This window comes from Pelophylax lessonae (genome assembly GCF_965119305.1).
Source record: "Pelophylax lessonae genome assembly, chromosome: 1".
Lineage (NCBI taxonomy): Eukaryota > Metazoa > Chordata > Amphibia > Anura > Ranidae > Pelophylax > Pelophylax lessonae.
The window spans coordinates 348,363,863-348,383,716 of NC_138768.1; the positions used below are offsets into that span (position 1 = coordinate 348,363,863).

At 40.8% G+C, this 19,854-nt stretch overlaps 1 protein-coding gene across 1 annotated transcript in view; it reads right to left on the reverse strand.

The window, feature by feature from the left end:
• DAPK1 (death associated protein kinase 1) overlaps positions 1–19,854 on the reverse strand; it is a 257,141-nt gene that overhangs the window by 90,097 nt on the left and 147,190 nt on the right. The window contains exons 4-9 of the mRNA XM_082258253.1: positions 11,606–11,744; positions 9,208–9,337; positions 9,017–9,065; positions 7,559–7,585; positions 4,182–4,334; positions 185–230 (exon numbers count right to left, since the gene is read on the reverse strand). Of these exons, the coding sequence (XP_082114379.1) occupies positions 185–230; positions 4,182–4,334; positions 7,559–7,585; positions 9,017–9,065; positions 9,208–9,337; positions 11,606–11,744 (544 nt within the window). The remainder of the gene's footprint in view (positions 1–184; positions 231–4,181; positions 4,335–7,558; positions 7,586–9,016; positions 9,066–9,207; positions 9,338–11,605; positions 11,745–19,854) is intronic.

The following is a 19,854-nucleotide window of genomic DNA, read 5'->3' on the forward strand; positions in this document are numbered from 1 at the left end:
GCCCTCAGAACCAAGGACAATGTAGGTGGAGCAGCTATACTTTTAAATGTCTATGTTTTAGTTGCAGCTGTAGCAGACATTTTAGCAAATCAATTGTAACTTGATTGTAACAATAGAACGAAAGATGTGTAAGTGAGAATACAGACTTTGAGCATATTGCACAATTGGTAACTTCAACCAGTACCTTAATCCATGGGTGATTCAAGCTGTCTTGAATTGTCATTCTTTTCCTTTAAAAAATATGCATGAATAATTATTAGAGAGATGCTGAGACTATCACTGACAATATCCAGAAATAATTAAAATACTTTGGACAGTTTACCATTTGACTAGTGGTACAGTGCCTTAAAAAGTATTCATACCCCTTGAAATTTTCAACATTTTGTCATGTTACAACCAAAAACGTAAATGTATTTTTTGTGATAGACCAACACAGAGAAGCACATAATTGTGAAGGAGGAGGAAAATGATAAATAGTTTTCAAACGTTCTTTTTTTTACAAATAAATAATACTAAATAAAAAGTGTGGCATGTATGTGTATTCAGCCCCCTTTACTTTGATACTTCTAACTAAAATCTAGTGGAACCAATTGCCTTCAGAAGTCACCTATGGTGCTTTTCCACTGCGAGTACCGGCTCGGCTCCACTTGGCACTGCTTGGCCCAGCTTGGCTCGGTTTGCTTTTCCACTGTGTGGTACAAGTCAGCAAATTTCAGCACTGTATAGGCTCTACTCGGCTCGGTTTGCTTTTCCACTAAAGTAGTAATAGGGTGGGATTACAACGATTCTCTGACCAATCAGTGGCTAATAGTGACAAACAATCGAGGCTGCATGCAAAGGATTGTGGGATATGGTATAGGTACGGCCCGCTTGGAACCCCAACCAAGGTGGTACTGTTTAAGTGAGCTGTACCAAGCCGTACCATGTAGTGGAAAAGCGCCGCTGTACCAAACTATTCAAACACATACCATGCGGTGCTATGCAGTGGAAAAGCGCCAAAGCGAGCCATACTGAGCCGTACAATGTAGTGGAAAAGCGCCTCTAGTTAATAGAGTCCACCTGTGTAATTTAATCTCCGTATAAATACAGCTGTTCTGTGAAGCCCTCAGAGGTTTGTTAGCAAACCTTAGTAAACAAACGACATCATGAAGGCCAAGGAACACACCAGACAGGTTGGGGATAAAGTTGTGGTGAAGTTTAAAGCAGGGTTAAGTTATAAAAATGTCCCAAGCTTTCAAAATCCCATGAAGTACTGTGCAATCCATAATCCGAAAATGGAAAGAGTATGGCACAACTGCAAACCTACCAAGACATGGCTATACCCCCAAGCTGAAATGCTGGGCAAGGGGAACATTATTCAGAGAAGCAGCCAAGAGGCCTATGGGAACTGTGGAGGTGCTGCAGAGATTCACAGCTCAAGTGGCAGAATCTGTCCACAGGACGACTATTAGTCATGCACTCCACAAATCTGGTCATGACTCATTATTAAAGAGTGGCAAGAAGAAAGGCATGAGAAGTCCGTTTGCAGTTTGCGAGAAGCCATGTGGGGGACACAGCAACATGTGGAAGAAGGTGCTCAGGTCAGATGAGACCAAAATTTTATTTTTTAAAAGCTAAACGCTATGTGTGGCAAAAAAACTAACACTGCACATCACCCTGAACACACCAGCCCCACTGTGAAACATGGTGATGGCAGCATCATGTTGTGGGGATGCTTTTCTTCAGCAGGGACAGGAAAGCTGGTCAGAGTTAATGGCTGGAGCCAAATACAGGGCAATCTTAGAAGTAAACCTGTTAAGAGTGTGCAAAAGATTTGAGACAGGGGAGGGGGAAGGTTCACCTTCCAACAAGACAACCACCCTAAACATACAGCCAGAGCTACAATGGAATGGTTTAGATCAAAGCATATTTATGTGTTAGAATAGCTCAGTTAAAGTCCAGACCTAAATCCAATTAAAAACCTGTGGCAAGACTTGCAAATTGCGGTTCAAAGACGCTCTTCATCCAATCTGACAGAGCTTGAGCTAAGTATTGACTCAGGGGGGACTGAATACAAATGCACACCACATTTTTCAGAAAGGTTATTACTAAAAAAAATTTGAAAACCATTTATCATTTTCCTTTCACTTCACAATTATGTGCCACTTTGTGTTGGTCTATAACATAAAATCCCAATAAAATACAATTTATGTTTTTGGTTGGAACATGATAAAATGTGGAAAATTTAAAGGGGTATGAACACTTTTTTTAAGGCACTGTATTAAAGGCAATGGCCAACAACTTCACATTCTATGCATAACATTTTATTTACATTCCTTCCCTATCAGCCTTATATTCATCTTTTTTTGTCACTGTAATTTACCACAGAGGTAGTGTGTTTATTAAAAGACTTGGATAACTTGGGTCTGATTGTCTATTCTCCCCACATGCCTAAAAACTAGCCACGCACACGCAAGGGTCAGTAAACTGAATGCTAATTAGTCCAATCAGATGATTATTCATACTCCAAACATATCCAGAATTCTATGTTGAGGAGTACTATAAGTAATAATAGGAGGCACCAAGTAATCACGATTTATCTTAACAGAAGTGAATAAAAAGTTAAATAAAAAAATCCCCACTCTCATAGATGACAAGTCCATGTACCTATGCTGTATCCTGCAATGCTTTAGGTATAGCTATGGCAGTCTTAAAAGCAGAATAGAATTCTACAGGAATGTAAATACGCAGTCTTATTTTTTTCTAGTTGTGATGGCTTACTTCTGAAAGAATTACCCCCTTTTTAACTACCAATGTGCTTCAGTCTTCAGCTTTAAAGTCAGGGTTTAGAGGTCACCCTAAGTCTTGCTGCCCTGTCAACTCTCTGACATGCCCTCTCCCTACTCATGTACACTATAATATCAAAAGTATTGGGACGCCTTTCTTTACACGCACATGAACTTTAATGGCATCCCAGTCTTAAGGGCCATACACACTATAAGATTTTCTGAAGACTTTTTCCTTTTCTATGTAGTGCAAGGGCCTGCCAGATTGCATACAAATTGAAAGTGTTTAGGTTTGACCTCATATTATATGGTTTTGGTAAATCTAAAGGAAAAAGTCTTCAGAAAATCTTATAGTGTATATGGCCCATTAGTCTGTAGGGTTCAATATTGAGTTGGCCCACCCCAGATCTTCTGGGAAGGCTGTCCACAAGGCTAGGAATGTGTCTATGGGAATATTTGACTATTCGTTCAGACGTGCATTTGTGAGGTCAGGCACTGATGTGGGCAAGAAGGCATAACCTGTAAAAAAGCAGACCACTGTACTAAAGAGAAATGTAGAACTACGGAGCTTGGCCAATTGATCCTTGTATGCATTCTGAGTTAGTTAGTGTCAGTTAGTGCCAGCTGGCAGGGAAAAAAAAAGAAAACTGCTGAGTAAATAAATGTAAGACTTCAAATCTCAAAAATTACGGTCTTCTTCAGGGTGACGTCAGTTTTGAGTTAACTGTATATATAGACCTAAAAATTATTTCTCCTACTCCAGCATGCATGGCAATACCCATGGAGGGTGATTTACTAAAGGCAAATATACTGTGCACTGCAAGTGCATTTGCTCTAGATCTGAGGGGAAGCTGTGCTGGTTTCTGTCATCCAATCATGTACAAAAATATATTTGCCTTGTATGTGGTTGAGTATTCTTTGCAAAGTAGAGTTTTACCTCATTTACTAAGCGCAGGAGCAAGGGCACTTACAAAGGTGAAAAGATTAATATGGGATTATTTTAAAGTGATTTAAAACAAAGGCTATGGGTACAGGGATTGCCCAACCCAACTAAAAATGCAGCATGAAAACTACCTTTAGCAGATAAAATATTTATTTGCAATAGTTATTTTTGGCTATTAATAGGGTCAGTAAGGCAAAATATCACTGTTGCTTAGTAAACGTGTATCATGAATTACTTGGGTATGCGCTATCCCCAAAGTCCACCTATTCCAGGTGGGAGCCTGTTAGTGTATAAATAAATAAAACAGCAAGACAACAATTTATTTTACACTAAAACAGATTAGAAAAACAGTTATTAAAATACGTTGTGGGAGAATCCATCATTACACAACCACATTTCATTAATTTTTGCTCTCTATGTTTTATCGCTTATTCTATTAACAATCAATACCAGTTTTGATAAACACAACTTACTTTGGGTCCTTGACAAGAAGCCGCCTGATAAAATCTTTGGCCAGGTCGCTAGTGCTACTAAAAAACTCATCTTCAAATTCATAGCTAACAGCAGATATATTTGCTAACGTCTCTTGTTTGGTTTCACCGAGGAATGGAGATGCTCCACTTAACCTGTAAGAACATGGTCAAAAATATTTCACAACTATCGAAGAGGTTGCTTAAAAAAATAAATAAATCAATAGTTAAAGGCTAATTCTACCTTTATAACCAAATTTCATATTAAACCAATATTTAGTGTGTAACAGAAAACATGGTCTGATTGCACTGCCCCCACCCCTCCCCCAAACTTCCTTTACCTGAATTCTGTTTTTTTTTTCTCCCCACATAGCCATCTCATCCGTTCAAACATCCAATTACACAGATCTGTGAATGGAAGAAAAGACCCATCTGCCACCACAACTGAGGGACTTATACATATGGTGATGTCACCACACTCGTAGTCCACTGGTCCATCCTCCAGCCTCATAACTGAAAGTCAGTATCTCTGTACGGGACCTGGGGCTGGAGGAATGGTCTAGAGGAGCCTATGCATTGTGCTCGTAATGCACGGATGGCATTTTCAATGCTTTGTAGGCTCCAAAAATGAAAGAATGCCCATTTTTCTTTTTTCAATATGAGTGCATTTATTATTATTGTTTTACGAAAGGTGGAATATGCCTTTAACATCTGTGAAAATAAATTTAGAGCTAATTTACATGTCTGTATAATAAATTGATCAGAAAAATTGACTAATATTATTAGTGTAAATACATAATAGACTTTTAGCATTTGCACCACAGCCCTCAGTCACCCCTATGGTGATGCAAGCTTTAATTAAAGGTCATGTATGGTCCTTTCAGTGAGTCCAGCTTAATATAAATAAACATTGTCACTGTGTGTTACTACAGTTGACACAAAGATTATAAAAGAATAGTTCTGAGAATGATATGAAACTGTACCCACACAAAGCTATGAAGTATGTACCAGATATAACACAACTAGAAATAAACAACTGTTGTGACATATAGTACAGGATTTGGTGTATGACCACTTAAGCATTATCCCTAGACCAGCTCCAAACAGAATGCAGCTCCAGAAACTAGGACGGCAGACAGCGATTGATCTCAATGACTTTCCTCTTTTGCTTACAGCACAAAGGGCCGTGATACATGCAGTTCAGAGATTACTTCAAGAGCGTGATGTCTGTATCACTATTCTCACTGTCTACTGCAAGATGGCAATATTACTGCTGCCTGTTTGGACCTCTAAGATAACACAGTACATGAATTCATCTACCACTAAGCCAAACTACTAACAAATGTAACTGAAGCTGCCCTAGACATCGGAGAGCAGACATTCGTTCAGGCATGATCTCTTACATGAGCACTGCAGGGGACTCTGTATAATTAGCTCAGCTTTTCTAACCTGCTAGAAAGAGTGCTTCTCATCCAAACCTAAAGGGGTTGTAAAATCAGAAGTTTTTTTTTTATCTTAATGCATGCTATGCATTAAGATAAAAAGCCTTGTGTGCAGCAGCCCCCCTAATACTTACTGAGCCCCATCTCAATCCAGCGATGTCCACGAACGCCTCAGCCATCCGGGACTCTCTCCTGATTGGCTGAGACACAGCAGTGTGCGCCACTGGCTTCCGCTACTGTCAATCAAACTTAGCCAATCAGGAGAAAGAGGGGGTGGGGCTGAACGGCAGCTCCGTGTCTGAATGGATACACAGAGCTGCAGCTTGGCTCGGGTGACCCCATAGCAAGCTGCTTGCTGTGGGGGCACGCAACAGAAGGGATGGGCAAGGAGCCCTGGCAGAGGACCAGAGAATAGGAGGATATGGGCTGCTCTGTCCAAAACCATTAAACACAGAGCAGGTAAGTAGAACATGTTCGTTATTTTAATAGAAAAAAGCGAGACTATACAATCACTTTAATTAGTAAAAAAACTGTGAGCAGGCAGCACTTTATTGCAGAAAAGACATGCTATGTCTCGTCATCAATAACACACCTGCCTGCTCACACACTTCTACTGAATGTACACTGAACACGTGTAGCGCAGCCTGCATTCCTGGCACGCTCTGGGTGTGCCGGAATCACTCTTGTGTAAATGCATTGGATGTCGTCGGCCAATCAAGATACTGAAAACTCAGCAACTGTAAGTGGCCAAGAAGAAAATGACAGTGGCTGGCAAGGAATGTAACTGCCACATCGCTGAAAGGTGGACGTAAGTATTTCTGGGGGTGTAATTCACATTAAGCATTTACTAAGACAACTGGACAACAACCAGGCAATTTAAAAGAGGATAAAAAAAACGCTTCCGAGGTTTTATGTAAAGAAAATGAATGTGCTAACCACATATACACCACTACATCATATCAGAAGATGTGCACAGATGATCATGGTGAGTACCATTGTGTTCAGGCATGGGCAGATGTCTTATTCTTAGGAAGACATCTGTCTAAAAACCATGCACAGCATGTTTTAGCAACTGGAGGACACCCAAAACCATAGTGAAATTGTGTTTAGGGAACTTTAGCAAGCCAGTTACAAAATATCAGGTGCCTACTGAATACAAACAATAGTTACAACACTTTGATTCTCAACCCTCATGCCATAGCACAATCTGAAGGATTGGCATATTCTAAAACAGGGACACCAATATTTTTATCAGCTTCGCATCTATTTTTCGCAGATACAAAATGTAGGACCTGTCTACAGCTGATAATTGCCTCAGAGACATCAAATTAGCAAAATTTTCAAAGAGGGGTTGATTCTCATATCAACAGCTCATGTAAACCCTGCAAATGCATATATATATATATATATTTTTTTTAACAGGTACAAAACTACACGTCTCACCTTGGAAAGATGAAATACACAAATAGGAACATTTAAAACATTTGTATCACTGTTGCGACAAAAGGCTCAATTCACACAGCTAACACACCAGGATACTTTAAAATCTGCAACTATTGGTGTGGCCTTTCTGTGTGATAGTCTTCTAAAATCCCCGAAAAAGAATCTACAGTTTTCTGTCACAGATCCACCACCAATGTTCAATGCACACATTGATAAAGAAATTATGCAGTATGTGCTGTGGACTGTTGTATTTATAATGTATGTTTAAACCTTTGCTAAATAAGCTGCAAAATATATAACGCATATTTTACAAAACCAGGACTGTTCAATAGGGTAATGCAAACAGAGCTGCTGTGCTGGGTACAACATCCCTACAACAAGCTTCAGTCAATAAAAAATAAATCTGAACCTGCATTTAAAAAAGTAAAAAGTGTAAAAACAGACAATTATTTATATACTTTGCAGCAGGAAAGGATCTAAGCAATCAATACTTACAGAATGTAAGTTATGACTCCAATGCTCCTACAATGAAACAAAAGACAAAAAGGTGAATATAACAAATGACTCAATGTAGCAAAAAAAAAAAAAAAAAATAATACCTTTCCCCCCATCTCATATGGCTTATGAAAACATTTTAACATTTTCTATTCAAATATCCCAACATCATAAATATATAATGCATCTTTCACACAGCGCCGACTCAGATCTGATCAGCAGAGGATCAGCGGACAGGTCCCCTACCGATGTGAGCAGAGCGCGTGGATGACAGAGGTCCGCGTCTGCTCAGTTTATGCAGAGCAGGCATTGACAGAACCCGCTCTCCTCTTTGGAACAGCAAGTGTAAAGGGACAGCGGAGATACGATCCGCCTACAGAGGGGGATGGATCCCCTACAATTTTTTTGTTTTTACTAGTGGACTGGATCCGCCTAGAACATGGATCTCCAAACTACGGCCCTCCAGCTGTTGCGGAACTACACGTCCCATGAAGCATTGTTAAGCTCTGCCATTCACAGACATGACTACGCATGATGGAAATTGTAGTTTCCGAACAACTTGGAGGGCCATAATTTGAAGACCCCTGGACTAGACAGAGGGGGACAGATCCCCTTCTTTTTTAGGGGACCAGATTGGATTAAAGATATGAGGGCATAAACGGACATAAAAGTCAGGGTGAAAACCTGCCAGTCCTTAGGGGTGAACAGAGGGTCAGATCAGTTCCGCCGGAAAAACTGACAGGCTGACCTGATTGGACCCTTCGTGTCATAGGGGCCTATTTCTAGTGAATTTGTACTTAAAATTGTTCTTGGTTTGTGTTTTTTTTTTTTCAATTTACTGGCCTGGGGCATTGGCAAAACCTATTGAGATCTCAAGGTGGCTTCTTTATTATTGGTATTATATACTGTATATGGTCATAATACAGATACATTATCCCTTTAAAATCAATTCTTTAGGGTTGCTGTAGATGTTTTCATAGAGGTTTGGGCTACTATTCACGTAACTCAAAGGTGTTTTTAGGTTTTCCTGTTTTTTCTTATAATGCTGCATTTTTTTGTTCTAGACAATGCGTTGACAATGCGTTGTGTTGTTATTTTTAAAGTCGTTATGGTCACTTTAGCCACATTTCAATTGAAGTGAAAACAATCATAGATAGGCTATGTTGTAGCTTATTTAATTAACTTACAGTATAGATTCCTCCGTTTTTGGCAAAAAAATATTTGACAACTAACTCAATTTATTCAGAATGAACTAAAACAAAATCATTGTTAGTCAAAGAAAGCCAAGCAACTTTCTCTCGGTCATATTTTGACATTTTTTCGCATTTACTTTTATTTTCAAAGCTGCAGTTATAGTACAGTGCAGCTTTATTAAACAACCATATTATACATTTGGTAATGCAAAAATCAATTGTGATGACCATATATTTTAAAAATGTGTATAGTGTAAGGTCTTACCACATGTCAGACTCCAGACCAAGTGGCTCATAGTTTACAATTTCCGGAGCTATAATAGAAATAACAGACTAGAATTAAGTAAGAAATAACGGATATATAGAGCAACATAATTAAAACATTTCTTTTACAAGCAAAGTGGAAAAAAAAACTATTTTCAATTGCTGAAAAATGATCAGTGAACATATACATACCCACAAATTCTGGAGTTCCAAATATATTTTTAAATTCATTTTCAGAGTCAATTTTGTGAGCTAGTCCAAAGTCAATGATCTTGATCCTTGGCTTAGGTGCATTTCTGTCCAGAAGCATGATGTTCTCTGGCTTCATAAATACAAAAGAAAGAGCGAGCAATGACACATTAATAAATGCTCCCTTCATTTAAAACATATTGATACATTCACAAGGCTGACATAATTTACAGCAATTTAAAAGGCTGCCTTAAATCAAATTAAATCACAGAAACCAAGTGGCTAACATACCATTGCCTGGGAGAGCAGGTCCATGGTATTGATCAGAGCCTCTCACTTTTCTGACTGGTGCTATGGATCAACACCCAATAAAATACAGACATTTAAAAAAGACCCTGTCATCTTGTCTATTAATGGCAAAATGACAGATGCTGTAAAGCTCATCTCCAACTATCTTATACTTGCTTTCAGCTCATTTCCATGCTGCTCCTTCTGTGTCTGCCACTGCAAAATGACAATGCTTTAGGTATGGGGGGGGATCATGTGACCTTCTCCCATGATGCAATCCCATTGGGCCTAGCGGCTTATTGTCACTGTCAGGACAGAAGGTGACATTGCTTCGACCCCAATCAATACTAGGCATTTTTAGTGGTTGCAATAGAGAAAGTAGCACCTGGGAGACACAGTTGCAGCATACAGTTGCCCATACTAATAAATGGCAGTATGCTAGCTGCACAAAACCCTTGACACAGCTTGTAAGCATATTTACGCAAGACTGACATATACCCCAGGCCTCATGCACTTCACAGTATTGGCAAACCATTAAAGGTGACCGTTAGGGCTTGGAAATTATACAAGATGCTCCTAATTTTAAAACTTGATTTCAGTTTTTACCTCAGAGGCACTCATTATAGCATATAAATGGGTGGACAATTTGCCTGCAGGAGGGTCAAGATTTATCTGCTGCCATGGAGCAGATAGGATCAACGAATCACATCCTCATGATTCTCTCAGTCAAGTGAGTATTTCGAGGACTGGCAAATTTGTCTTCACATGTTGCTCCTGGGGAAATATTTGCCCAGCGATAGCTACCCCAATGGTTTGTGTGCCCTGAAAGACTGGAATAAGGCAGGTTTTGCAGCTGTCTGAACCTCTTGTTGTTAGCATGGTATTTTAGTAGTGAAATACACTAGCCTTTTTACACAGCCATTTCTTTACAGTCAGTGCTTAGTGAATACAGTTGTTAAAAGGAAAAAGTATGGCCAAAGTTCTTTTTCCCATACTTCTCCTGTGGGTCACAGAAGTGCACTTAGTTCTGCATTCCGGTGATGTCAAAGAGTTGATCCAAGCTCTGCAGGGATCCCAAAAATGTCAGGATCCCCTAGATGCCTGGCCGGTATTCTGCCAAAAAACTCCAAACATGTCACTTTTGTTGACACTACACCACGAATAATTGGAGATTTTGCCCATTTGGTGTTTTCATAGAACAGGCAGCAGCATATACACTCCGATACACGCTAGAACGAGTGAACATTTTTAGCTCGCTAGTAACCAACAAAATGGCCACCTCCAAGGCGGTGACAACTAGCAAGCGGACTAACAATGTCCACTAATTACAGTGTATAGGCTGCGGGTGGTCGAAATCTCCAATTATTCTTAGGGTAGAGTCAACGTAAGTGAAGTGGTTGGAGTTTTCGGCAGAACACTGGCAGCTGGCTCAGCCTTTCAGCACATCACCGAGAGCCTGAACAAGCCATTCCTGTCCCCTCTACATCCTGGTGCTGGAGGGGCGGAGCACAGAGCCAGTGACTGACAGTCGCTGCTCTGTGCTCAGAGCGAACCTAAAAACTGAGCAATCAGCTGTCTTTGGTTGCTCAGTTCTTGTTGTAGAGCCAGAGGGTAACAGCTGCAGCTCAGAATAATGATGCAGCCATTTAGGAGAGTATGTATATTCGGTTTTTTTAAGTTTGTGAACTTTTCTTTTAAGATTTATCATACTATATAACTTCAATATTTTTTCGCTGAGCCAGCCATAACTTCTTACATGTCTTGGATACTTTGTGAGCATCACCCTGCCTTTCTTCCTGTCCACCTGTGAAATTTTGGCTGCTTCTATGCATTTTTGCATGTAGAATATAGAATCAGGATAAATTCCTACAGGGAGCCTGGGACCTCCTCCTAATAGCTACAGCAGGTGTACAGAACTGCAACTACCAACAGAAACCCTAAAAGATAGAATAGATTATCCGGTGGTTAAGAGCAAAACATAATCTCCTGCACGCCTCTGAAGCTCTAGGCACTGAGCTTTGACCAATGTTATACCAATTTTTTTGTTGATTTACATTCAGTTTATTGAAGAAATGTAGTGTTGTTGTCTATCTGTCTTCTAATTATACTATACCTTAAGATCAAAGTGGGCAATTTTCAGCGAGTGCAGGTAATTGACGCCATTGAGGATCTGTTTCAAAAATTCGGTCGCTTCCTCCTCTGATAATGATTCCTTCTCAGCAAGAAAGTCAAAAAGCTCGCCGCCTGCAACGCTGCCAAAAGTAAATAGGGGGAAATCACCATAAAGTCATAAGACCAAACCAAAGCAGTACTACTAAGCAATTTGCTGACAGGCCTGGTATCTGGGTACATAAAGTATGTGTATGAACAGTGTATTATACCTATTTATGGATGAGCAAGTTTGGGGAGAGGAAACTTGACTGGCCTGCACAGTCCTGAATCCTGACTCCTGATAAAACATCTTTGAGATGAATTTGAGCGCTGACTGCGAGCCAGGCCTGGTCGTCGAACATTAGTGTCTGACCTCACTAATCTGCTTCTGGAAGAATGGTCAAACATTCCCATAGACACACTCCTAAACCTTGTGGACAGCCTTCCCAGAGGAGTTTAAGCTGTTATAGCTGCAAAAGGTGAGCTAACTCAATATTGTGCGTGTAAAGGCAGGCGTCGCAATACTTTTGACATTATATATATATATACACATATATACATATATATATATATATATATATACACACACACACACTGCTAAAAAATAATTAAAGGAACACTTTTTAAATCAGAGTATATGATCAAGTCAATTAAACTCCTGAGATATTTCTGGTCAAGTTAAGTAGCAGAGGGGGTTGTTAATCAGTTTCCGCTGCTTTGGTGTTAATTAAATTAACAACAGGTGCACTGGATGGCTGGATGGGCAACAAAAGACAACCAAAACAGGAGTAGTTTTACAGATGGAGGCCACTGACATTTTTTTCCCCTACTAATATTTTGATGGTTTTTCACTGGTTTTGCATTTGGTTAAGGTCAGTGTCACAACTGGTAGCATGAGGCGATACCTGGACTCCATAGAGGTTGCACAGGCAGTCCAACTCCTCCAGGATGGCACATCAATACGTGCTATTGGCAGAAGAGCATGGAGGAGATTCCAGGAGACAGGCATTTACTCTAAGAGAGATGGACAGGGCCGTAGGAGGTCCTTAACCCATCAGCAGGACCGGTATCTGCTCCTTTGTGCAAGGAGAAACCGGATGAGCCCTGCCAGAGCCCTAGAAAATTACCTCCAGCACCAGTGGCCTGGTGTGAATGTCTCTGACCAAACAATTAGAGACAGACTTCATGAGGGTGGTCTGAGGGCCCAACGTCCTCTAGTAGGCCTTGTGCTCACTGCCCGTTACCGTGAAGCTTGATTGGCATTTGCCATTGAACACCAGTATTGGCAGGTCCGCTACTGGCGCCCTGTGTTTTTCACAGATGAGAGCAGGTTTACCCTGATCACATGTGACAGACGTGAAAGGGTCTGGAGAAGCCTTGGAGCATGTTATGCTGCCTGTAACATCATTCAGCATGATCGGTTTGGTGGTGGGTCAGTGATGGTCTGAGGAGGCATATCCATGTAGGGAAGCATAGACCTCTACAGGCTAGATAATGACACCCTGACTGCCATAGGTATCGGAACGAAATCATTGGACCCGTTGTCAGACCCTACGCTGGTGCAGTGGGTCCTGAGTTCCTCCTGGTGCACGACAATGCCCGGCCCCATGTGGTGAGAGTATGCAGCCAATTCCTGGAGGATGAAGAAATTGATGCCATTGAATGGCCCCCACGCTGGCCTGATCTAAATCCAATGAACACCTCTGGGGCATTATGTTTCGGTCCATCCGATGCTGCCAGGCTGCACCTCAGTCTGTTCAGGAGCTCAGTGATGCCCTGGTCCAGATCCATGAGGAAATATCCCAGGACACCATCCGTGGTCTGATTAGGAGCATGTCCCGACGTAGTCAGGTATGCAAACAAGCACATGGGGGCCATACAAACTAGAGAGTACCATTTTGAGTTACTGCAATGAAATTTCAGCAAAATCGACTAGCCTCTGGCATAATTTTTTCGCTTTGATTTTCGGGGTGTTTTTGAATTCAGTCCTCTGTAGGTCGATAATTTTCATTTCCATCAAACAATGTGGCATCCTTTCGTTCCTTACACATTACCAAGTTCATTTTTGAAGTGGGTATTTTTATCTATTGAGATCTGATGTTTTTTCAAAGTGTACCTTTAATTTTTTTTTTTTTTTAACTGTGTGTATATATACAGTACAGACCAAAAGTTTGGACCCACCTTCTCATTCAAAGAGTTTTCTTTATTTTCATGACTATGAAAATTGTAGATTCACACTGAAGGCATCAAAACTATGAATTAACACATGTGGAATTATATACATAACAAAAAAGTGTGAAACAACTGAAAATATGTCATATTCTAGGTTTTTCAAAGTAGCCACCTTTTGCTTTGATTACTGCTTTGCACACTCTTTGCATTCTCTTGATGAGCTTCAAGAGGTAGTCACCTGAAATGGTCTTCCAACAGTCTTGAAGGAGTTCCCAGAGATGTTTAGCACTTGTTGGCCCTTTTGCCTTCACTCTGCGGTCCAGCTCACCCAAAACCATCTCAATTGGGTTCAGGTCCGGTGACTGTGGAGGCCAGGTCATCTGGCGCAGCACCCCATCACTCTCCTTCTTGGTCAAATAGCCCTTACACAGCCTTGAGGTGTGTTTGGGGTCATTGTCCTGTTGAAAAATAAATGATGGTCCAACTAAACGCAAATCGGATGGAATAGCATGCCGCTGCAAGATGCTGTGGTAGCCATGCTGGTTCAGTATGCCTTCAATTTTGAAAAAATCTCCAAACAGTGTCACCAGCAGAGCACCCCCACACTATCACACCTCCTACTCCATGCTTCACGGTGGAAACCAGGCATGTAGAGTCCATCCGTTCACCTTTTCTGCGTCGCACAAGGACACGGTGGTTGGAACCAAAGATCTCAAATTTGGACTCATCAGACCAAAGCACAGATTTCCACTGGTCTAATGTCCATTACTTGTGTTCTTTAGCCCAAACAAGTCTCTTCTGCCACTTGTTTTCCTGTACTTAGCTGCTTTTTTCTTGCTATAATACAAATTCTAATCAGGGCTGTCTTTATTCTTGATTGGACCCTGGGCAAAAAATTTCTTGGGCCCTCTTGAATCCACTTATCAACTATCAACTATTTGGGGGCTCAAGGGGCAGCTGCTTTGGGCCCCACAACAATGACTAGACCCGGGGCAGCTGCCCCTTTTGCCCTGTGTTAAAGACAGCCCTGATTCTAACAGTCTATTCAGTAGGACTATCAGCTGTGTATCCACCTGACTTCTGCACAACACAACTGATGGTCCCAACCCCCTTTATAAGGCAAGAAATCACACTTATTAAACCTGACAGGGCACACCTGTGAAGTGAAAAACATTTCAGGTGACTACCTCTTGAAGCGTGACTCTACAATTTTCATAGTCATGAAAATAAAGAAAACTCTTTGAATGAGAAGGTGGGTCCAAACTTTTGGTCTGTACTATATATATATTTATTTATACACACACACACATACTCATGTATAAATGACAAGGAGTTAGCTACTTTTGAGGTTTTATACTCACTATATATTATAGAACAGGTATGTGTCTTTAAAATAAAAAAGATGTCACCATATCAAAAGAGCCAGTAGAAATGCACAGGACAAGGAAATCTTGCTTTAATCCATCCAAAACTGTCCCAAATCTGACAAGGTATGCTCATTTGGTAAAGCCTCACCCCTGTCAGCATCCAAACACTAAGCCCTATATTGGTATTGGTATGGGCAGAAGGAGGCTAGCTGATGTAAATCATCTTTTCTGGAGGATCAAAGAAGGCAAGAAAGAAAAAAAATTTATGACCACCAAGTCAAAGTTGTAAAAACAGGAAAATCTAGAAAGACTCGTCATCAAACGATCTGCTATTAATGTCATTTTACTGAAAAAAATCCTGCAGAACTGTACAAAGCTCTTCATTTTACAGAGGGTGTGGGGTGTTTTTATGACTTCTATGATCTTTTTATCTTTATACAAAGAAGGACGATATATTATGATCACCTTTTTGCCATGTATGATTCTGAAGAAGTTTTTTTAATATATATTTTTCCTATAATACAAATAGGAATAGCCTCTTTTTTTAACCACCCCTTGCCGCCCACCTAAAGTCTAAAATACACTTGTTCACACAGGCTGTTCACATGCCATAGCTACAATGCCCTGCATGTTGAGTTGACATTCACTGCAATGTGCCGCAGCCAATGGAAAAAAAGAATTGGCTCATTGTTGCAGGACATTAGTCCCACTGTAAATTGCCATTGGGAAAAACAAAATGATGATCTCCTCTTGAATGCCTGACAGAAGCTGCTTATGCCCAATCTTAAAAGCATTCCACCATCGATAGCTTTTCAGAGCAACCGGAAACAGAAGTTTGGCAGTAAACATTGGTAATGTCTGCCCATGATCTTGAACTAAAAGTGCTCCTGTGCCACAAACACTGCAGCTGTGCACAAGTCAAATACTGTGTAAACCCCAGGACTTCATTCTTGGTACAGCTCTAGCAGCAATGGACTTCCTGACTTATACGCTGTGCAGGGTTCCTTGTAGTTTCCTGTGAGAAAGATTTTTTTTAAGTTATCATCTATGTTTGACTCAGATTGGAGACTATGAGCAGGCATGTTCTCGGGTTAAAAGATTGTCAACAAAAGGGATTAGGGTATTGTTTTTTCATTTTACCAAGTTATTTCTCACACACAGCATAAGCATACTTACAATTGCACCCCAAAACACATTCTGCGATGCCTCCCGAGCATGGGGATACCACATGTGTGAGACTATTTCACAGACTAAATGCATAGAGAGGCCCGAAATCCAAGGAACACCTTTGGGCTTTCAAGGAGCATAAATACGCATCTAATTTCCTGACTACCTATCACATTTTTGGATGCCCTGGAGCACCAGAAAAGTAGAAACACCCACAAAAAAATTCTGCAAGACATATTGGGGGGGATTTACTAAAATTGTTGCACTCAGCATCTGGTGCAGTTGTGCATGGTAGCCTATCGGCATTTAACTTCAGCTTGTTCAATGTAGCTTTGGCAATAAAACCTGGAAGCTGATTGGTTTCAAAACAGACCTGCACCAGATTTTGCACTCTTCAGTTTTAATAAATAATGAGTCTTTTGAAAATGTATTTTTTTCCACAAGTCCCTGGAAATTGCAGAAAAAAATAATAATTTATTTTATTAAGTTGCCAATTATTAAGATATTTCTAACACACGTCACAGGCATTCTTCGAAGTACACCCCAAAACACATTCTGCTACTCCATATGGCAATATCATATGTGTGAGACATTTTTCACAGACTAACCACACAGAGGGATCTAAAATCAAAGGAGCACCTTCGCATTTAATCTCCCATCTATTACATTTTCAAAGGCCCTGGAGCAGCAGGACAGTGGCACACCAAAGCACACCAAAGATATTTTTTCTTTTTAAGACTTTGTTTTTTTTTCACAAGTTTTTGGAAAATGTGGAATGAAAATGAAAATTATTATTTTTTTTAAAGTTGTAATTTTAATAGGATATTTCTCACACACAGCATGGGTGGACATAACATTACACCCCAAAACACATTCTGCCACTCCTCCCAAGGGTGGCGATACTTTTTCTCTTTTTGGACTGATTATTTACCGGACATTATATCTTTTCTATCACACAAATCAACCAATTGTATCAAAACCAATGTATTGCAATGGTCACTTCTATACATGTGATCAGGACAATTTAGTTTAGTGTAGCAGCACCTACAGCAGTTCCAGTACCTACAAGCTAAGCAAGCCTAGCCTACTGCCACATGGCTGTCCTCAGGAATACTATGTTCACTGACCAGGAAGTACAGGAGGCTAAAGAAAGGAAGAACAAAAGGGTTCCCATAGTCCCAGGAGTTCAGTTGCCCACAGGGGATGGCTGGGACTTGTGTCTCACAGGAACATAGTCATTAGAACATGCAGATGGGTCAGTTCGGGAGCAGCCAAAGACACAGAAAGCAAACAGGCAAAGGATTGGTCCAGGCAATAGGCAGAAACATAGTCAATAAACAGGCCAGGGTTAGTAAATGCGACAATTAGGGACACCAATTGTGACTCACTGATCTATTAGGACTCATTCACACACAAGGTTAGGAGGTTGTAAAACCTTTTCCCCTCAATGGCTACCCCTTTAGCTGCAAAGGCAGCGGCTGGCAGTATACACATGCTGGGGCTGCGATACCTTACTTTGCAGTCGTGGCAGAATTATATCCCCCGGACACCGGCTGATAGTGACCCATTCAAGTGAACGGAGGTGCTTGTGCAGGATCCCATGGATTAAAGAAGGTGGTGAGAAGGCGATACGATTCCTCCTCGCTGCCTGTCAAATGTTCTCCGAAGAGCGATCCGAACACAGGTGGATCTATGGAGAGCATCGCACATGTGAACAAGTCCTTCTGTGGATACTATCACTGCTATGGCAGTGATCAAGGACACTGGGACTTGTGTGGTGCTGATTGGGGACACTGTAACTGGTGTATATTTACAGTGGCCAGACGGGAGGTGGTTAAAGAGACTCTACAGTTATAATTTTATCCTACAGTTCTGTCCCCTATAGGCATGTTGTATTTTATCCCATGTTTCTAAGTGCTTTTTAATCCTAGTTATGCCCCCGGGGGGCAAGTCTGTACTCATAACTAGGATTAAAAAGCACTTGGAAACATGGGATAAAATACAACATGCCTATAGCGGGCAAGTCCGTACTCCTAACTAGGATTAAAAAGCACTATGAAACATGGGCTTAAATACAACATACATGGGATTAAATACAACATGCCTATAGCGGGCAAGTCCGTACTCATAACTAGGATTAAAAAAGCACTTTGAAACGTGGGATAAAATACAACACGCCTATAGGGGACAGAACTGTAGGATACAATTATTTACAGTGGCCAGACGGGAGGTGGTTAAAGAGACTCTACAGTTCTAATTTTATCCTACAGTTCTGTCCCCTATAGGCATGTTGTTTTTTATCCCATGTTTCTCAGTGCTTTTTAATCCTAGTTATGAGTACGGACTTGCCCCACCCCCATGGCCAATCAGAAACAGCTTTGAGGAGATGGTTGATTCATAGCTACAGTCTCGGCTGTAAATACTTTCACAGATCAGCAACAGCAAGAAGAATGCAGAGACTGAAATACCCCAATCCTCCCTCTGCATTACTCTTGCCGATGCATGTTTGTGGAAAATGTTCATAGCCTAAACAAGCTGCAGCTATGAATCAACCATCAGATTGGCTACAGCAGGAGGGGAGGGGAGGGGGCAGGTCAGACTTCATAACTATGGTTCGAAAGCACTTATAAAACATAGAACATCCCCATAGGAAACAAAGCCTTTTAAAAATATTTTGGCTGTAGTGCTGTTACTTTATAACTTACATGTATTATATCTTTGGGATAGAACTGAAACTAAAATGCATTGGATTCAGTGGGACGTTAGTCTGGTAAAGTCCAATAAACTGCATTTTTGTCTAATTATGGACCTAAACTCTAAAAAAACTGCTAAATACACCGCTGGAATACATACTGTACATATGAATCATTTTAACTGGCAAAAGAAAATTAATTCAGCTAGTACTGTGATCTAGGGTAGCCTTTTTCAACCAGGGTGCCCAGGCCAGTGCCCCTGGGGTGCCCTGAGGTTTCTCAGGGGTGCCTTGGCAAAATGCTTCAAAATTGTCCAAAAATTGTATACAAGCTGGCATGTTGATAAAGGCTGCCTTTTTAGTTACAAGAAAGTCACAGGTTTTCATTGTGCACCATTCCAACCTTCTAGCTGTCGGTGTCCTAACAACCAACGGTATCAGTTGATAAGAAGGATGCCAGTTGCCTGCATAGCATCCTTGTTTGACCCTCCACTGCCCCTCCCCACCAGTGTCGGGGTCACATTAGCTAAGTGAAGGAGAAAAACTGAGGGAGAAGAGAAACAATGGAATACCAGTCAGTACCAGTTTGCACAAGTATATTTGCTTTGGAAGAATAAATCACCTCCAACGTTGGGTGTCCTACTTAGACTTTTGGATGTTGCTGCATTATGTAAAATTATTGGAATAGCTTTTACATTTTAGAATGGGGTGCCTCAAGACTGTCCATATTTTCAAAGGGTGCCTTGACTGAAAAAAAGGTTGAGAAACACTGATCTATGTGTCAATACATGATACCACAGCGTTCAGAAGTGA